The 20,914-nt window shown below is 36.7% G+C and overlaps 1 protein-coding gene across 4 annotated transcripts in view; it reads right to left on the bottom strand.

Annotated features, from left to right (window-relative positions):
* The window catches only part of Uspl1 (ubiquitin specific peptidase like 1), a 42,077-nt gene extending 23,483 nt beyond the window's left edge, over positions 1 to 18,594 (bottom strand). Inside the window, exons 1-4 of one of the 4 annotated variants that reach the window (XM_046454191.2) lie at positions 18,205 to 18,594; positions 14,549 to 14,714; positions 13,952 to 14,080; positions 4,553 to 5,129 (exon numbers count right to left, since the gene is read on the bottom strand). In XM_046454191.2, the coding sequence (XP_046310147.1) occupies positions 4,553 to 5,129; positions 13,952 to 14,080; positions 14,549 to 14,647 (805 nt within the window). In that variant the 5' untranslated portion in view covers positions 14,648 to 14,714; positions 18,205 to 18,594. The remainder of the gene's footprint in view (positions 1 to 4,552; positions 5,130 to 13,951; positions 14,081 to 14,548; positions 14,715 to 18,204) is intronic. The other 3 variants (XM_046454189.2, XM_046454190.2, XM_058582511.1) reach the window with 3 other exon arrangements.
* Between the last annotated feature and the right edge of the window lie 2,320 nt (positions 18,595 to 20,914).

Below are 20,914 nucleotides of genomic sequence, written 5' to 3'. Positions count from 1 at the left end.
ACAGAGATAAAAGGCAAACATAAAATTTCAATCCTTCCTTCTCTACAGTATAATATATAATTCCCTTTTTATTTGTTATCAGCACAGTATCATTAGCATTTACTACCTGAATAAAAACATCACCCAAATAATCAGAGGTCTAGTAAAACATAGGTTGGGATTATTAGTGTTTCACATTTCGGGTTGAATTTTGTTTTGTTTTTGTTTTAAGATTTTGGAATAGCTGCATATACATTTTGGGGAGAAGAGCTAAATCTAACAATGAAATTCATTTATTTTTACACAGAGCCTGAAGTTAATTCTAAAATACTGTGTTTTGACTATGACCTGTCACATGAGGTCAGGTATGAAATATTCCTATTTTGGCATCATGTTGGTACTCAAAAGTTTCAGTTTGAGGGCATTTTAGATTCAGATTTTTGGATTAAGAATATTTAACCTTTAAGATATTTTTGTCCATCTCTGAAACAGCTGAAGCTCTCTTTATATGCAATTATTACTTACACTAGAGACAACTTCTAATCATTTACTCCACTTTGTATAACTTTTCTTGAACCTACCTAAGTCTTAATGATTAAGTTATGATTATTTTCCTGATACCTAGCATATTTCCCTTCTTCCAAATCCTCCTTTTGGGGCAGGTAGAGAGGGTCCTCAATAGCATTACAGTTTTTATGCAATTACACATCCTCCTTTGTTCATACAAATTTGCTTCATTAAGCACAGGGAGACTCAACACCATGTTCAGCCAGAGGAAGGAGAAGTTGTGCTTCATTTGTGAAAAATGTGACAAAAATGCATTCTACTGTCATGTATAACTAATTAGAACAAATTAAAAAAAAAAAAAAAAAACACAGTGGGCTAGCTGCACCACTGTAACCAACAATCATTCCCCTATTGCTGGACATTTCTTTTTTCAATATCATAAATTTATAGTAATAACACCTTTGGGCACATATCTATCCATATTTTTGATCTCTTTAGGGTTAAAGTCCTCAAAATGGAATTACTGTGACAAGAAACTAGCCAAGATTAATAAATTATTTTGAATATAAGCCTCCATATACATCTGAGACTCTGGTTACTCTTAAGCAACAAATGGATCTTCTCTTGAAACTCTTACAAATGATACATACAGCTTGACCACTCTCTGCTTAAGTGTTTCACTAATGAAAATATCTCGATTGTCCTTAATAAAAAAAGTAAGCATTAACCAAATTTTTAGTTATTTGATGATGGCAAAAAAGAAAATTTATAAGGCAAAAAAAAGAAGTCAAATATAATTAACAATCAGATTGTGATAATACAGTTATTCTATAGAGTATAACAAATATGAAATTAATTCTGGTATTTAATTATTGCTTTTCAGCAATAATTGACTGAACAACTGTCTCAAAGCATGTGGAGAAGACTCTGAGACTTCTGTAATTATATAAAACAGAAATAGAAGAAAAAGCCAAAGGCAAAAATGCTTATGAAAGCTGGGCAGGATGGCATACACCTATAATCCCAGCTACTCAAGAGGATGAGGCAGAGGACCGCAAAAAAAATTTCAGAAGGGTTGGATGTAGTTCAGTGGTCGAGCACTTGCTTAGCAACTGTGAGGGTCCTAGTTTTATGCCTAGTTCTAGGAGTAAAAATTTTTTTAAAAAGGCTTATTTTAAAAATTGCCAAAAAAAAAAAAATTGCAAATGAATGATACATGAAAAAATTTAGTTTCAGGGAAACTTGAATCGAAACAAAAATACTCTTTACAACATCATAAATTTTTTTTTAACCTTGGGATTAAACCCAGAGCCTCCCACATACTAGGCAAATAGTCTACCATGAACTACATCCCCAGCCCTTAGATTTTATTTTGAGACTGGGGGTTTCAGTAAATTGCCCAGGCTGGTCTCAAACTTGGGATCCTCTTGTCTTAGCTCTAGAGTGGCTACTATCACAGGCATGTGCCGTCTAGCTCAAAGCCAAAGATGGCTAGAGTACTCTGAGATATTTTCTTCCACATAATGAAAATAGAACTATGTTAGTATAACTCTTCTGGAATAAGAACCTTAATATTCATATTTTAACATCCCTCTTGACATCAATGAGCAATGCATTCAAAAGAATATATACATATTTGTCATAATGTGAATCTGAAATAGCAAAAAACAGTAAGCAAACTAAATGGTCCACAGTCAGAAAGCAATGTACAGGATCCATACAAAGGACTGCACAACCAAAGTCACATTTTTTAATATATTAATGAATATGAAAATACCTACAATGTCAAGTGAAGAAAGCATGGTATGATGTTAAATCTGTCAAAGAAAATATATGCATAAATAAGATCAGGAAAAAAATATACCAAGACACTTCAAAAGAAGTTCAATAAAAATGAAGATCTTGTCCTTCCAGACAGCAAGACTTTAAAAAAAGTCAAAACAGTGTGGGTACAGGGACAGACAGACAAAACTGGGAGTTAAGAAACAGTTGCACATACATAAGACAAACATGGTATGGCAGGATCAACTGACAAAAGGAGGAAAGCTAGAAAAACAGGCTATGCAAATGAGAGAAAAATGGATCTTTACTCCATACCATACTTAAATATTAACTTCTGCTGAATTAATAATTTCACTGTCAAAACCAAACTTTATGATTTTTTCAGTGACAACATTGATCAATGTCCAACTTCCTATCCTCAGGAAAAGAAAGGCTTCTTTGCCACAACACTAACTCCAAAAGAAAAGCTGAACACTTTCCTGTATATCAAGACAGCTTTTAAAAAGTAGAAAAACAAGCCGTGCGCGGTGGTGCACACCAGTGGCTCGGGAGGCTGATGTAGGAGGATTGCGAGTTCAAAGCCAGCCTCAGCAAAAGTGAGATGCTAAGCAACTCACTGAGACCCTATCTCTAAATAAAATACAAAATAAGGCTGGGGATGTGGCTCAGTGGTCAAGTGTCCCTGAGTTCAATCCCCTGTACCAAAGAAAAAAAAGTAGAAAAAAAAGATGCACCTGAGAGAAGATTCAGCAACAAATATCTAACATAAAAATAGCAACAATGATATTCAAAAATTCATACAAATCAGTAAGAACACAACGACCAACAGAACAAATAGGGATAAGACACTATTAGGCACTTCACAGAAGAAGTGAACATATATGGTCAATGTACACATGAAGGGTCAGATCAAGCTCCTGAAATCTGGAAATGCAAACCAAGACCACAGACCACTTCATGACACTCAAATAGCAAAAATCTCAGTGTGAAAATCACCAAGAGAAGATGTCTTATAAATTGCTATTGGGAGTTCGTGACTGATACAACTACTTTGGAAAACAACTGCCATATCTGAATGTCTGGACTCAGATATGGTAAATGCATTCCTATGGAATATGCAAGAGAAACTCTCCTACTATCTATACTCCTGGAAAATTATTCAAAATGGTCACAACAACAGTATTTACAATGGCAAAACAAGAACCCACTATCCACTGACAAGTGAGTAAATCACAGCTGGTCCTCAGTACCTTCAGACTCAACCAACCATGGACTGAAAATATTTGGGGGGGGGGGGGCGGGGATTGCATCTGTACTGACTGTACATGTACAGCCTCTTGTTCCCTTGCCATTATTCCCTAAACAACATAGTACAGCCACTGTTCGCATCACATTTGTTATATTAAGCAATATTAAGTAATCTAGACATGATTTCAAGTATATGGAAAGATGTGCATGGGTTCTATGCAAAATTTAAACCATTTTATATAAGGGAATTAGCATCCTTGGATTTTGTAATCTGTAGGAGGTCCTAGAATCGATTCTCCACAAATACTGAGGGAAGAGTACATTGATATATTTCCAAAATGAAAAATACCATACAGCAATGAAAATCAACGAACTGCAACTCCAGGCAGCTTCATAAACCCTTAAAAAAAGGTTCCAGAGGACATACCATATCTTTTTTTAAAAACATTCAAAATAAACTAAATTTGGCAATTTTAAGAAAAATTATTAAGTAGTAGTGACAAAACACAATTCAGGATAATGATTACCTTTGGGGGAAATGAAGGGCAGGATGGGAGGAACACATAGGTGGATTGAGTATAAAACAATGTTTTAATTCTTCTTGGGTTGAAAAGTAGGTTTCTGAGTATCCTACCAACTTGTAGAAAATTAAAAAAAAATATATATATATATATCCCTCCCTGTAAAGATTTTGGAGGGCTGTAGGATTACAGGTGATTTTTACTTGCTTCTTTATTCTACCTTTCAGTAATTTAAAAACTTAAAAGATTTTACTTTGATGGACTGTGATGACGACTACTACCCTGACAACCACTGCTTCTTTCCCCCTCACAACTAGTTTTTGAAAGATGACCTTTGTGGCACTCATGATGCTGTTGCCGCTGTTATCTCATCTTCATGACACTATCCTTGCGTTTCCTGCTCCTAGGTCTTTATATAGTACAAAACCCTACTGATGGCATCTTTTCCACATGCTTTGAGACAAAACTCAATAACATCTTTAAAAATTAAGGAGAAATAATGTACTACTACCAACCTTTAACTCCATCCAAATGATTGTTATACAGAAGCTTACTTGCTTGATCATATTTTTCAAACAACCTCCAAAACACAGATTCTTCCTTAGAACACAATTTAGTCACAGTGTTCTTTAACTCTTCCAAGTGTACCAAAGCTGACAAGAGACAGTCTAACCAACAGAGAGCATTAGCATTTTTCCACTGGACACAGAGAGTCTGGAGAAATGACGAACATTTGATCTCCAATGGCATTTCCAGTTCAGAGACATCAACAATAATAGGATCTTCTTCAGCCATATCAACATTATCAGCGTCCAAGGTCTCATTATGATCCAAGGAATGAGCAGTTCTAACTGAATTCTGTTGACTACTACTACTGGGTAAGTTTGACAAGATTTCATCATATTTGCGGTTCAAAACTTGTTCTCTATCAGTAACAAGATGATTTCTAGTCTTTTTGGAATTTGCTAAAAAAGGTGAATCATTACAGCTGGTTTCTAAGATCTTTCTTTTTTGAGGCTTATTTGGAATGTGACAATCTTCCAAATCAGGAGAAATTAAATTAAGTGATTTAGAGCCCAAAGGATAGATGCACTAGAAAAGAAAAATAAAATCATACAATTACAAAAATTCAAATAAGTCAAAGTTTTACAGTTTCTAGTTTCTACACTATGAAAAACAAATTTTTAGCATTAATTTAACATGAGAATATATTTATCAATCTAAATTTGAAAGAATAATGACAAACACTATTTAATCAAAATATGGACCCCCCCCAAAAGAAAAAATTTTCCTAATGAATTAAATCTAAGGTTTAATCTGAGTTATAACTAGGGTAAGATAACAAAGAAAACATATTTTTATGTTAATAAAAAAAATCTAATTTCAAGAATATTAAAAAATTTCAACATTGTAAAGAAGACTGAGGACCATTACTCTTTTGGAACAAACAGTGTAACATTTTAAAAATTGGAAAAATATGTTTCATATTTTTTGGTGGTGGGACTGGGACTGAACCACCACCCATTAGTACTCTACCACTGAATCATATCTATCCAGCACTTTTTGAGACGGGGTCTTGCAGGCATGTACCACCACACCCAGCTTGGAAAAGTATTTTCAAAGTTAAAAAACTGCATGGATTAATTTCTGTGTTTCCTATATTTTAACACTGAGTATAAATCTAAAAACATGCTATTTTAGTTCATATCTAATGGGTTAACGACTCATCAAATCTAACTGGGCATTAACACAATTTCAACCAAATTCCAAAATGTAAATACATCATTAATCAGCGAATTTTTCTTAATTTTCAAGACCACCAAAACATTCTACAACATAAATGCAAGAACCTATACACTAAATGCCCTCATTTAAAAATATATCTTTTGGAAAGAGATACTGTAGTTCAGTGATAAAGCACTTGCCTAGTATAGTATGCAAAAGGCTAATTCAATCCCTAGCACTGAGAAAAAGTAATTTAAAAAATTAAATGAATAAATAAATAGTATACTACAGGAACAGAGCCACATCAATGTTTATAGCAGCACAATTCACAAAAGCTAAATTGTGGAATCAACCTAATGCCGTTTTTGTAAATGAATGGATAAAGAAAATGTGGTATATATACACAACGGAATATTATTCAGCATTAAGAGAATACAAATCAAGGCATTTGCAGGTAAATGGATGAAGCTGGAGAATATAATGCTAAGTGAAATTAGCCAATCCCAAAAAACCAAATGATTTCTGATTTAAGGATGCTGATCCATAATATGCTGTGGGGCAGGTATGGGGAGGATTAAATGAACTCTAGATAGGGCAAAGGGGAAAAGGGGAGGGAGTAGAAGGGAAGGGGTATAGGGGTAGGAAAGATGGTGGAATTCGATGATCATTATTACCCTATGTAAGAAAACATGAAAGATGTGAATCTACTTTGTGTACAACCACAGATAAAAAATTGTGCTCTATATTTGTAATATGAATTGTAACACATTGTTGTCATATACAACAAATCAAAATTAAAAATAAATATATATTTTGGATGGATGTTGTTTAATGATGTTCAATCTGTCACAACTATGACATACTAAAATTATTTCTATGATAAAAAAATTAAATGAATAAATAAACAAAACATGCCTTTTTCTATATAAGTTTGGTAGACCGCTACACTTTGATGGCCTTCAGTGAACTGAAGAACCATACCTTCTGGTAACTGATGTCCTCATATTGTCAAGTCCTCTACACAGACTAGGCATTTACTACCTTTGATGGGACATTTGGACACAAGATTCACATGAAGGTCTGATAAGCACTGGCCCATTCTTGTACTCATGGAGGCCCTTCTTCAGTCCCAGCTATCATGCAGTAAGAAGCCCAATTAGTCTCAAGAAAAAGAACTGAGATTCCCAGCTGGCTCCCTAAGCTGAGCTCCCAAACAGCACTTACAGTCAGACATGCAAGCATTTTCAGTCATCACAGCAGATATTGTACGTATAAGGATAAGAACTGCCTAGAGAACCCACAGAATCATGAAAATAAAGCCATGCAATTACTTAGTTTTGAGGTAATTCACTTCAAAGCAACAGATAAGTGAAATGCACTGAAATCCCTCATCTAGCTTCTTCTATACAGTGAATACTATATTTAAAATACTATATTTGCATAGGCCTGCAACCCCAGCTAACTCTGGAGGCCAAGGTAGGAAGATCACACTTTCAAAACCAACTGGGGTGAATTAGCGACACAGTTTAATAAAAAAGGATGGGCTAGAGATATAGCTCAGTGGGGAAGCACTTGCCTAGAAAGTGGATGCCCTGGATTCAATCCGCAATACTTGGGGATCACGGTAGGGATGAAGGAATACTAACTTGACTAACAATTTTATATCTTGAGATTTCTCAAATCCTACCCTATGCCAGGAAACCAAACACTTTAAAATCAATAACAATACCAGATGTGGTGGCATACATCTGTAATCCCAGCAACCTGGGACACTGTTGACAGGAGGATCACAAATTTGAGGACAGCCTGGGTAACTTAGACCCTCTCTCAAAATAAAAAATAAAAAGGGCAGGGATGTAGTTCAGTGGTAGAGCACTCCTGAGTGCGATCCCCAGTATCACACACACAAACTAAAACTAAAATCAACAGCAATAATTGCATTTTCAGAGTCATAAAAGATTACATTCAAAAAAATTGAAAGCAGGATCTCAAAGAGATGTTTGCACACCCATGTTCACACTGTAGCACTTATTCACAATATCCAAAGGTAGGAAAACAACCCAAATGTGTGATGACATATATGAACTGATAAAGAAATGGGGTATTATCCATTCAATAGAATACTATTCAGCCTTAAAAAAAAAAAATAAAGGAAACCATGTCACATGCTACGACACAGATGAACTTTAATGACATTATATTAAGTAAAATTAATCAACCACAAAAAAAGATATACTGTAATGATTCTATTTATATGAAGTACTTAAGAGCAATAAGATGTATGAAATATGATATGTCAAGAACTATGTAATGTTTTGAACATCCAATAATAAAAATTAAAAAAAAAAAAAGAGTAATAAGATTCACTGAAATAGATCAGTGGCTGCCAAGGGCTAGAGTGAAGGGTGACTAGGGTATCTGTGTACAGTTCAGTTGTGCAAGCTAAAGAAAGTTCTAGAGATATACTGCATGACCATGTGAGTACACATAGTACTCCTGAACTATACACTTAAAAATGGTTAAGATGTTAGATTCTATAATTTTCTGTCACAATTTTAAAAAACTAGAAAATAATTTTTTAAAAAACTACCCAAATACCAAAACAAAAGTCCTTCACCAATCTCAAGCAGTCAAGATCTTGGTGTATATACATACTGCTTGTATCCCTATTTAATGAAAAATAATAAACTATGAGGGTCTTGGGCTACAAAACTTAGTGGCCTGGATGGTTTCCACACTTGCTTTACAAACGTTTTCACTAACTTTTTTTTCTATAATCTCTACTCCCATCACTAGGGCAACCAAAATTATAATTTGTTTTTACTCTAAGTTATCCCTTTTATAAATTAATACTTTTAAAAATGTAATAACTAGAACTAGAATAAAGCTTTTTAACTTAAACCTAATGCTGTTTCTCAGTGTTTTTTTTTTTTTTTTTGGAGCAGCTTAAGTAATTTCCTGTTTTTATTCCTAAAAGACAGTAATAAGAAAAAACACTGTTTTGTTTTGTTGTTGTTGGTTTTGTTGTTGTTGTTGCTTTTTTTTTAGTTGCAGTTGGACACAATACCTTTATTTATTTATTTTTATATGATGCTAAGGATCAAACCCAGGGCCTCGAATGTGCTAGGCAAGTGCTCTACCTCTGAGCCACAACCCCAGCCCCTATTGTTGCTGTCTTTGTATGCAATGCAAGGGATCAATCCCAGAGCTTCTCACATGCTAGACAAGTGCTTTATCCTGAGCTACATCACCAGCTATCATTTTATTTGGAAATTAATTAAGCTTCAGCCGAAGAAATTATAAAAATAATTTATAAATATTTCATGCCCTTTCCTTCTTTTTTCTTTCTTTTCTTTTCTTTCTTTCTTTCTTTTTTTTTTTTTTGGTGTTACTGGGACTATTTTCTATTTTTTAGGTACTGGGGATTGAACCCAGGGGCACTTAATCACTGAGCTACATCCCAGTCCTTTTTATTTATTTATTTATTTTTTTTTGAGACAGAACAGGGTCTCCCTAAGTTGCTTAGGTCCTCACTTCCTTGCTGAGACTGGCTGGCCTCCAAATTGTAATCCTCCTGCCTTAGCCTCCCTAATTGCTGAGATTAAACATGTGTACCACTGTGCCTGCCCTTTTTGTTTTGAGACAGGATCTACATTGCTTAAGGGCTTGATAGATTGCTCAAGCTGGTCTCAAACTTATTATCCTCCTGTCTGGGTCTTCCAAGTGGACAGGATTACAGGTGTGTGCAACCATTCCCACCTACTTATGCCCATTTCACAAATGAACAGGTATTTTCTTTGATGACTTAACACTATTTAAAAATCTCTTTATAGCTGAGCAAAGTGGCACACATCTGTAATCTCAGCTACTTAGGAGGCTGAAGCAGGAAAATCACAAATTCAAGGCTTGCCTAAAAGCAAGATCTCAAAAAAAAGAAAAAAAAAAAGAAAAAGAAAAAGAAAGAAAGAAAAGAAAAACAAAATATGCAAAATCCTTTTCATTATAAATCTTTTTCTTTTGGAAATAAAAAAAGGACTGAATAATAAAATCCTCCAAAATAATGAACTACTCAAAAAAAAAAAGTTAAAACATTTTAAAAATACTTGAAAAGTTCCAATTTGGTATTAATTCTAAATTAGTTTAGAATATTAATATTTTTTTCAAATTAAGAAACATTTTAATATAAATAAGCAATTGGGCTGGCGTTGTGGTTCAGAGGTAGAGCGCTTGCCTAGCATGCGTGAGGCATTGGGTTCGAACCTCAGCACCACATAAAAATAAAACAAAGGTATTGTGTCCACTCACAACTAAAAAATAAATAAATACATAAATAAGCAATTAAAAGGGGTTCCCACATGCTTCTTCCAATTTAGAGCAAATAAATGCAAAATGCTCAGCAGACTCCAAGTTTTGTAGAACTCTTTACATATTATCAATGCAATTCAGGGGTCTTATGGACTATGGACCAGCAAACTATCTATAAAAGGCTAAAAAATAAACATTTTAGGCTTTGCGAGCTACATAGTCTCTGTCACAAATATTCAATTCTGCTATTATAGTGCAAAAGCAGCCACAGATGTTATAAAAATGACAGCACAGCTATATTCCAATAAAACTATTTATATACATGGAAATTTGAATTTCATGATTTTCATGTGTTATCAAAGAGACTTCTTTTGACTTTGATTTTCCCCAACCATTTTAAAACAGGAAACTCACTCTAGCTTTCTATCATACAAAAAGAGTTTGCTGACCCCTGCTGTAAACCAATCTACTTCACAAAGTACACTAGGCTCATATTGTTGATTAGGAAAAAAACAAAAATTTAAATTAGATCAATAAATTACTCCGGTTCTGTGTGTGAGAGAGAAAAAGAGTTACTAAAAGTTGTACCCAGGGGTGCTCAATCACTGAGCTACACCCCTAGATCTTTTTATTTTGAGACAGGTTCTTACTTAGTTGAAGTTGGCCTTGAACCTATGATTCTCCTGCCTCACCTCCCAAGTTGCTAGGTTTATATAGGCATGCACCCACATGCCTGGCTCAACTCCAGTTTTTGTTTTTTTTTTTTTAAAAACATCTGCACTGTATATACTTAAAATTCTCGACTATGTATTTTCTCCTTATCACCTAAAAAAGAAAGCTTAAAATACTAAAAGTGCAAATAACATATCCAATCTTAATAGCTAAAACCTACTTCCTGAAGACAGGAACTGCTCTATTGTTATTTTCCTTGGTTAAAGAGCTCTACTGAATATCACTTATGTATTGTTCCAGGAGGGCAAAAGTACTTTCATCTAAAATCAATAAGATTTTCTCTTTCCAATGGTCACAATTCCATAACTTCAAGTTAACTAGCAAACACTCTGAATATAGTCTGTTATTAAGAATGAGCCCGTGAAAAGCTCCTACAATCAACCCCTCACTGTGGGCAACAAAGTCTACCTCCTGTTCCAGGGATATGCCTCTAGCTATTTTCCCAAACTGTCCCTCAATGAATACAACTAGTATGCTGGTCTTTTTCCCAGCATACTTAAAAATTTTTTCTACTTAAAATTTTAAAAAATTCTTTCACATCTATGCTTCTCCTTCTGTCTGCTCCACTCAGGCTTTTATCACCACTGCTTCACCCAATCTACTCTTCCTGAGGTGTCCAAGGACCTCCAGGTCACTCTAATCAAAGATGAATTGGGTTGTCCTCTTCCCTGAGCTCTCAGCAACATCTGACAATAACTAACACATTCCACCCCCTTCAATATTTCACTGGACTTCCTGCACAATGCACTCTCCTACCTGGTTTTACTGCTACAAACTTCTCAGAATCTACTGTGGTCCATTTCATCTTCCCAGCTTCTTAATGTTGGAGTGGTTCAGGGCTGTTATTAGACTTCTTTTATCCACTCCTAGGGGAACTCTTCTAACTTTATGATTCAGTTAGCCACATGCTCAGGACTACCAAGTCTTCTTCTCTAATCCCAAACTCTCCACATACAGCTCCAACTACTTACACCACAGATGTTACAAGTCTCAACCTTGATTATTCTGACCTCTCAGGGGTTTTAGCTTTGTGTGAGAACTGGGAATAAAACTAACTAGTCTCCTGGATTCAGTTCTTGCCCATTACATTTATTTTTCAACCCAACAGTCATCACAGCGATCCTTTTAACACATAAATCAGAATATGTTACTCTTCTGCCAACATCCTTGCTACAGTTCCTCACTTCAACCAGAATAAAAGTCAAGAGCTTATCATGGATTGTAAGACCCTACATGGTTCAGTCCCCAATTATTTTTCTAACCCATCTTCTATCACTCTGCCTCTCACTCAAATGCATCTCAGCTGGTTTCAGTGCAATAGCATAAACATGACAGGAAACCTCTCCTCTCTCATGGCCCTCCTAGTGCTTGCTTCTCCTAGTGCCTAGGATGGCTCAATACTCTCCACCCCACCCCCTCAGGCCTTTGCTCAAATTCCACTTTCTCAATGAAGCATTCTCCCCACCACTCTTTAAAACTGTGAACAACTCCTCCCAACACTCCAGTTTTATGTTTCTTAGTAGCACTTTTCATCATCTGACATAAAAAAATCATACTTCACTTGTTATTGTCTTTCCTAATCTAGAACATAATCTCAAGGGTAAAATTTTTGTTGTTGCTTTATTCATCCCTGAATCCTAGCATTGTATTGGAAAAAGTGCCAACTCAGTGACACTCATTTGCTAAATAAATGCAAAAGGAAATTTGTTTCTATTTGTAAACACGTCTGGGATTGTTTCCCCTCAAATTACACCAAGCAAAATATCTATTGCCAATTGTGTGATGTTGCCTTGTATTCCCAAACTGGGCTGTTCATTAGATTCATTCTCAAAAATTACAAAACTATAGAAATATGGGCCAACTTTAATGAACAGTGTCTAGAGGTAAGAACCAGAAATATCTTAATAACATTCCAGATGATTCTGATGAACTGCTAGTTGAGCTGGAATAAACAGGTCTGAAATTAGCTCATTACATTTTCCTTTTTCTTTTTTCTTTCTGTACTGCGGATTAAGCCCAGGGCCCTCACACATGTCAGGTGAGTGCTCTCCAGCTGAGCCACATCACCTAGCCAACAGACCTGAAATTAGAAAACCACAATCCAATCAAGCTCTGGCACTCTATAAAGATCTTCTATTCCCCAAACCCTCTGAATCTAGGGTGCTTGTTTTGTTTTGCACAGTGCTGGGAATGGAATCCAGAGATTGACTCATGCTAGATAGTGTGCTACCACTGAGGCACATTCCAACCCTGAATATCTTTTCTTAAAAAAATGGGAATACTTATCTTGCAAAGCTTTGAGAATTAAAACATGTACAAAAAAGTTTCATAAAGTGTCAAGTACAGTAAAATGTAGAATATTACGGAATTTAATAAGCTCCTATGTTGTACTGGTGGATACAATTACTATAATTAAAACATATTTAGAACCTTTTAAAATTTTTAAGTACAAACTATTTAGCACATAGAATAATACTGTTTTTGGACTAATGATTTCCAAAATACTTTTCCAGGTAAATTAGAAGGTAATAACTTTTCCAGTCTAAAAGTTCATAAACCAAAGAGAATAACTACTACATGCTAATAACTAACAAGAACTCCCCACCAAAGTTAAAAAATAGCATATGCAACAACTCAGGAATCCAAATGGAAAAATGACATAAAGAACCAAACAGATTTAGAAACTCAGATTATCTGTGTGTTAAAAAGCTACATTCTAGGGGCTGGGGTTATGGCTCAGTGGTAGAGCACTCGCCTCGCACATGCAAGGCCTAGGTTCGATCCTCAGCACCACATAAAAATAAACAATTAAAACCAAGTTATTATGTACAACTACAAAAAAATATATTTTTTAAAAAATCTACATTCTAAAAATACAAATCGAAACCGGGTATGATAGTGCATGCCTATGTCCCTATAACTTGGGAGGATGATAAGGCAAGAGGATCCAAGTTCAAAGCCAGCCTCTGCAACTTAGCAAGACCCTATATCAAAATAAAAAATTTAAAAAGGGCCAGGAATGTGGCTCAGTGCTTAAACACTCCTGAGTTCTATACCCAGTACCAAAAACAAATTGAGTAATAATATAAATAATGAAGAAAAAAAAAATCAAAAGACTAAAACTTATGTGCTATTTTAGATTAATACTTTACCTGCAGATCCTCACACAAAGAGACAGATTCTTGAAAACTAATTCGGTAAGTCTTTAAGGCTTTTACTTTTCCCTTCACTCTACAAGCGGGGCAATACCCATCTGAGGTAGCTTTAGCTGAATTATAATTCTAAAAGAGAAATAAAGCAATTAAAATGAAGATATTTTTAAACCATATCAAATTACAGAAAGTTCAATTAGAAGTGTCCTGGCAAGATTAAACACGGCAAATAAATGTATAAGGTTTTAAATTTAGCTATTACTGAAAAAAGAACATCATAAGAATTAAACTTTAAGTGTTAAAAACAGCATCCATTTTATTTGCAGGAAGAAAAAAAGTAGCATCAACTGCCAGGGAAAATGTATGTTCCATATTTCCAAAGAATAATAAACTATAAGGTCTGTTCATATATCAATAAACACAGAGAGGTAAACACATTAAAATAATCTTTCGCCATTGCTGTAAGATTTCCGTGGAAGATACACCATTTCAGAAGTTAATTGGTAAAATTAAAACTGAATAAGTGTCAAAAATAGAAGGGGGAAAAAAAAAAAAAAAGAACAACTTTGTACTGAGCCAAAAAATAAGTTCACTAACTTTTCCCAAATACCCCACCATGGGGAGTGAAGATACCCCTATATCAGCCCCTGGTCCAATCACTGGCAAACCATTTCCAATCTTCGGAGAATCCATCATTCCGAGTCATTGGCTAATTTATGTCACTTGAAACATGTCAATATCACTAAGGATTTTTCAATGAACCCTGGAAAAAAAAAAGTCAATAAACAATTAAATAAAAATTCTTATTCTAAAAAAGAGCTATGATATTTTACAAAAGATACATATTTTTAAGTATATGTTGAGAGATCTATATTCTAGGATAAACATATTCTAAAACTGTGATCATGAAGTTGAAAATATTTAAATTTATTTATATATTAAGCAAATGTGTGAGGAGAGGGCAGAGAACAGCAATAGGATGTATTTTCTTAGCAGACTCACTTGTAAGCAAATTAAACAAAATTTGTTGTAGACGCAGACACTATTTAAAGCACCCTGTATTCACCAGAATTTGAAAATTTAAGTTTTTAAGAGCCTATGCACAACTTAAAACAAATAAGCCAGCATTATAATGAGAAAGTCTCTAAAACCCCCCTGATTCACTGTGTTATTACTTGACAGGGAAAAAAGAACCAATGACCCACATACATTCCTACTGTTTTAAACCCCCAATACCTCACCAATTGAGAATGCTACTTTTAAAAGTTACCAACAAAATACAAAATTCATGTTATTTGTAAACAATCTGTACCAGAACAAAAATATAAACACTGCCATAGTACAAATTACACAACAAGCTTGTTCAATGTTGTCCCATGAAATAGAACCATATTCAGTAAAAAATTATGACACCCAGCTCAGAATAAGGAAAAAGTTATTAAAAGCAGTTTAAAATATAGAAAAATCAGATATAAGAAACTTTTAAGTAAGGCAAATTACCACTTGGCTACAACATTGTTAAGTAACTTCAAGCATAAGTTACTACAAAGCCTAAGAAACTACAATTTTACAACAACCATCTTCTGGGAATCAGTGGCTCACAGATTCACTTTGAAAACTGGTTATACTATTCTGTTCTAGCTGTATAAATTTCACACACCTTCAAGCCATGGAATAATTTCAAAGATTAAAAAAAAATTAAGTATCAGTGAATCTCAATTTCCTATTCCTAAACCACAGACAGGGTTTCTTTTCTTTATTGTAGGTGCTGTCCTATATATTGTAGAATATTTAGCAGGATCACTGATCTCTACCCATGAGACAACCAAAAATGTCTCCAAATACTGCCAAAATGTACACGAAGAGATAAAAGTGTCCCATTGAGAAGTACTGACATGAAAGTTACTACAAGGTGGATGTTTGTTATTTTCAGGCTCTTTATGGACAACACCAACTTATGATCTCTGGCTGGTTCTACTTATAATCTACTTACAAAAAAGAATTTCAGGGGGCTGGGGTTGTGGCTGAGTGGTAGAGTGCTCAACTAGCATATGCAAGGCCCTGGATTTGATCCTCAGCACCACATTAAAATACATTCATAAGTAAATAAATAAAATAAAGGTATTGTGTCCAACTACTTCTAAAAAATAAATATTTAAAAAAGAAAAAAGGAATTCAAGGGCTGGGGTTGTAGCTCAGTGGTAGAGTGCCTACCTATCATGTGTGAGGCCCTGGGTTCAATCCTCAGCACCACATTAAAAATAAATAAATAGGGCTGGGGATGTGGCTGAAGTGGTAGCGCGCTCGCCTGGCATGCAAGCGGCTGGGGTTTGATCCTCAGCATCACATACAAAGATGTTGTGTCCGCTGAAAAACTAAAAAATAAATATTAAAATTCTCTCTCTCTCTTAAAAATAAATAAATAAATAGATAGATAGATAAAGGTATTATGTCCACCTACAACTGGGGGAAAAAAAAAAAAGAATTATAGGATACAGGAAAGAGTCAAACTTGTACTGTCCAGAGTGACTATCAGCACCAGTTTTGCACCTGCTGATCTGGGCTAGAAACTTGTTAAACTGTATCATTCTAAGGATTAAATGAAATAATGCATGTCAAATGCTTAACACTTGACACATAACAAATTTATAACTACTACTAGCCCTAATTTCCTAATTGTATTTATTTATTTATTTTTGGTGGTGCTAGAAATTGAATCCAGGGCCTCACACATGCCAGGCAAATGCTTTACCACTGAGCCACATCCCCAGCTCTGGTCCTAACTTTACATTTAACTATGCAGAAACTGTGCAGTGTACTTTCTATCATTCTGCAGCATTCTCAAGAGATATTGATAGGCTAAGTATCTTCAATAGATTTTTTTTTTTTTAAACGAAAATCTCCATCTGCCTGAGGGATCTAGGAAACCATTTCAGATTGTTCTCTCTCTCAATTACAGACACAAAACACAAGGAGCCTTCAAATCTTCTCCCTGACACTACCACCCAACATTTCAATGGGAACAGCTGGTAGTTTGGGGAAAGAAATAACGAATATTCAAAATCTCCCCCCAAAAAATCGTTATTAAAAAATACCAGAGATAGGTTCTTCAAGTCTTCTTTCAAATACAATTTACTCTTATATGCAATCCAGGAGTGGCTAATTACAACTTAATATATCCCTTCACTGTCTTCTATTCAGAAATAACGTGTTCCTCTTCCCCAATCTCAACCAAATTTTGCCATCTCCAGCCTCCTAAACATAGACTAGAAAGTGTGAATCGTTCTCTGCTTTTGTTTTTCTTTTCTTCATGTAGTAAAAGTCATCAAAGTCTGTGGACAGTTCTTTGGAAATGTTTCAAATTCTTACCTCTCTATTCCAATCTTACTCCACCCATCTCTGTCAAAGTGATGCTCCTATAAAACAAGTCTGAGTTTGGCACTGCTCAGCTTAAAAATCGCCTACTTACTGCAGCCTGATTATAGGAAAGTCCATCCGAACACCTCAGAATGACCTAAAGATACTAAGTACTATGACCTCATTGCATGGCGAAACCAGCCTAGCTTTAGGGTCTCCCTCCACTTCACTCTTGGCCCCTTTCTTCATACATCCCTTTTCAATACTTCTGTAAGCCACTGATGCTCCAAAGGTCCTCAGTATGCACCCAGTTACAGCGCCATGAATTTGTTAGTGAAGCTGACCATGGGGATGGCAAAAAGCACCCAATTAAACTTAATTCACAGTGCTATGTGAGAAATGGTAAAACCCAGAGAAACTGTGCTCAAAGGAGCTTGCACCCATTTGAACTTGCCCTTGGGACCAAGTGGGCTCAGCACGTGAACTCTCAAAGGCAAGGCCACCAGAGACTTAAAGGCGAGGAACGGGATCAGTTTTAACGGCCACCCTGGTACCAAACCCCAGGTGTCCTGATAAACAGAGACGGACTGGACCGAGACACGTTGAGTTTCAAACCCCAACCCTGGAAACCCCAGAGACGCCGCGTTCCGTTAACCCTGCCCATCTCCAAAGCTTCCGGGAGACGGAAACAAACTCTGGTTTCTCTTCAGCGTTTACCTCTCTGTGACCAAATAAATCTCTTAACTCCAACTCTTATACCTTAGCCATCAACCTTTCTCACCTGAACCTCGTCCCTGCCCATCCTTTCAGCGAGCCCACTACCCCATAGGGCATCTCAGGTGTTCCTTTTTCCTTATTTCGAAAGCCGAAAGAAACTACTCCGTCTTCTCCCTTACCTGCAATTGGAACTCCCCCTCTTCGTACCGGATCGGTTCGAACTCCACACCACCTAGTTGTTACGTTCAACCCACGTTCCCTTCGGACTACTCCTCCCCCACCGGCTTCTCCGCTAGGAAAGCAACTTCCGGTTTAGGTCCGCGGCAAAAAAAAAGTCCCCCTTCCTGCTGCACGCGGGGCTTGAAAGGACGTCGGCGTCGTGGGGAAGGCGAAGATAGGAACACTTCCGGAAGGGATCCGCAGAGGCGTGGCTGTCCGCCCTGTAACCGCAGCCGCAGTTTTAGCTGCGGCTAAAACTGACGAGGAGGGGCGGGGCGGGTGGCTTCCAAGCTCGCAGAGTGTGAGTGGCTGGGTTTGGGGAGGCGATGTTTCTGGAAGCTGCTGGAAAGCACTAGAGTGGCGGAGGTGACGCCGACGGCCAGGGGGTGGGGCGTGATTAAAACTAGTGCGCGGCCCGCAGCGGAGGGATTACGCTGCTGAGGAAAGAGAGCGGCGTGCGTCTCTTTGCGCCCAGCCAGGGCCGCGCAAGCCGAGGCTGGTCACCCCGGGGGCCCCCGAGTGACCCTGGGGGTGGCGCAGCAGAGGGGAGGACCGCCATGGAGGCTCTTGGCTGGCGCGTCTCCTTGGTGCCACGGTCGCCACGACTGGGCCACGCCGGGCACCCCTAGTCGGCTCGCTAAGCCTCGGTGAGAGCCGAGCTGCCACAGTGCGTGTTCACAAAGGGTCACCACACACGGAGCTGCCCCTCCCTTCTCCCTAAACCCCACCTTCGAGGCCAGGGGCTTTTCCATCAGGATTCTGGGGTGTTTCTCCTCCTTTCCTCCCTCCCAGATCTTCTAACGGTAAGGGGAGTAGCGAAAGCCCAGGGACGTGGCTCTCCATGACCCGTTGTGACTCCGGAGCAGCCGACCCGTCCCTGCTCCACTGGTCTCAGCTGCCCTGCCTTGTTTTAACTTCAGAGGAAGGGGAGTTCTCATTGAGTTGATAAGTTTCGAGGCTGCTTTCGTAGGGAGGTCATGTGGTGCAAGGGACGTGGTGACCGCGTCTGCTGTTTCTGGAGTCTGCATTCTAAATCTCGGGGCAGCCTATTCAGAAGCACTTTGGGGTCGATTGTTTCTGGGTCCTAGGATAACAGTTTGTAGTTTACTGACTATCTCCTTACATAGTCACCGTGTTGGGCATTTTGGCGTTTTGGACTGTGGGTTTCTTTCAAGTGCTCAGACGAAATGATTATATGCTGGAATAATGCTGATGCCTTTGATAGGGTGATAGGAAGGAAACAAGTTCCGTGTACGAGGAAATTAATGACTAAAAGAGATACTGTGGTACTTCTGAATGTCAATGGCCAAGAAATCCAACAAAGAATTGTTGGTTTTTTTCCTCCAGATTAAAATAGGCTGGTTAGGTTTTATTTACTACTTTTTTTTTTTGTAGTTGTACTAGATTATTAATGTACTGGTGTTATTCGTTGTAAGATCTAATAATAAAAATAATTTCATTATTTTGAATTTATGAAAATTTGGAAAAGTAGTATTTCCTCCTGAAATAATAGCTAACACTAATAGGATTTTTTTCTTGCTCTCCATTGCCATATCCATTTTTAGAAAGAAATACAGTAATAAACACTTGCTGAATGTTAACTCTAATTGAATAAAACCAAATGCAAATGTAGTAAAAAATTTGAGATTGCAAAGCAACATCATTGACTAAGTTACGTCAAAAAATAAACGTTTACAAAGTTGATTTTTATTCTTTTAGTGAAATTTTGATTTTTTTTTTTTTTTTTTTTTTTGGCCAGGAAAGATGTTAATAATGACAGGAATAAAATGGAGATGGGGCTTCAGTTATGGAGAAAAAAGATTTTAGTTGTTTTGGTTGTGTAATGACTCCAGAGCCTTTCTCCTTGTAGAAAGTTAGGAAAGTCTTGAAGGAGAGGATTCAGATATAGGCGATTAGAAGAATTTGTCTAGAAAACTCCACTTACATTTGTGTTAGAGAGCAATGGTCCCAAATTGATAAAATTGTTTGTATTTCTACTTATTCCTTAACCAGTGTATTTGGAATGCTCTGAGTACTCCAGTGGCAGAGTGCAGTTACCTTCCAGTGGCTTCAAGCTATTGCCTTCACTCCCTTGTCAGCAGCATGGAACAGAAATTACACTTCTTTATTTCCATTTATAATCTCACGTTTAATACATGGTACAATGCCATACAGTTAGGATTTCCTTTTTTTTTTTTTTGCGCTTCATTTTCTCTCATGATGACAATTCTTAATAGATTGGCTCTTTAACCAATAAACTTTTTTATCTCAGATCTGGAATATAAAAGCTTCCTGCTGTGATTCCTTGTGTGGCTTCACCCAAAAGACAGAGACAAGTATTCATACTTCTTAGCAGCACCCTGCAAGTTCAGTGTCTAATCCCTTATGTAAATCTAATATTCAGGAAGCTTGGAAAATCAAAAGCTTTTGAAGTTTAGAGACACAATTCATCACAAAATACAGCCTACATTAATGAGAATTACATAAAGTTTTTATTCCATTTGTTTTTCTAAAACAATATTAGTAATTTTGATTGTGGGGTTCTGTTCTCCGCCACTGTTTTATGGAGTGTTAAATAGTGGTTTGTGTACCTTGCAACATTTTTAATTCCAAGAAATTGTTTTTGTGTATCCCCACCCCACCCTCAGTTCTGGGAATTTTGCACCAGGC

This window comes from Marmota monax, unplaced genomic scaffold (genome assembly GCF_021218885.2).
Source record: "Marmota monax isolate L192 unplaced genomic scaffold, Marmota_monax_Labrador192_F-V1.1 WCK01_AAM20220418_F8-fsc00011, whole genome shotgun sequence".
Classification (NCBI taxonomy): Eukaryota; Metazoa; Chordata; class Mammalia; order Rodentia; family Sciuridae; genus Marmota; species Marmota monax.
Note: the sequence above shows the minus strand (reverse complement) of the source record. Positions and strands in the feature narration are given on the sequence as shown.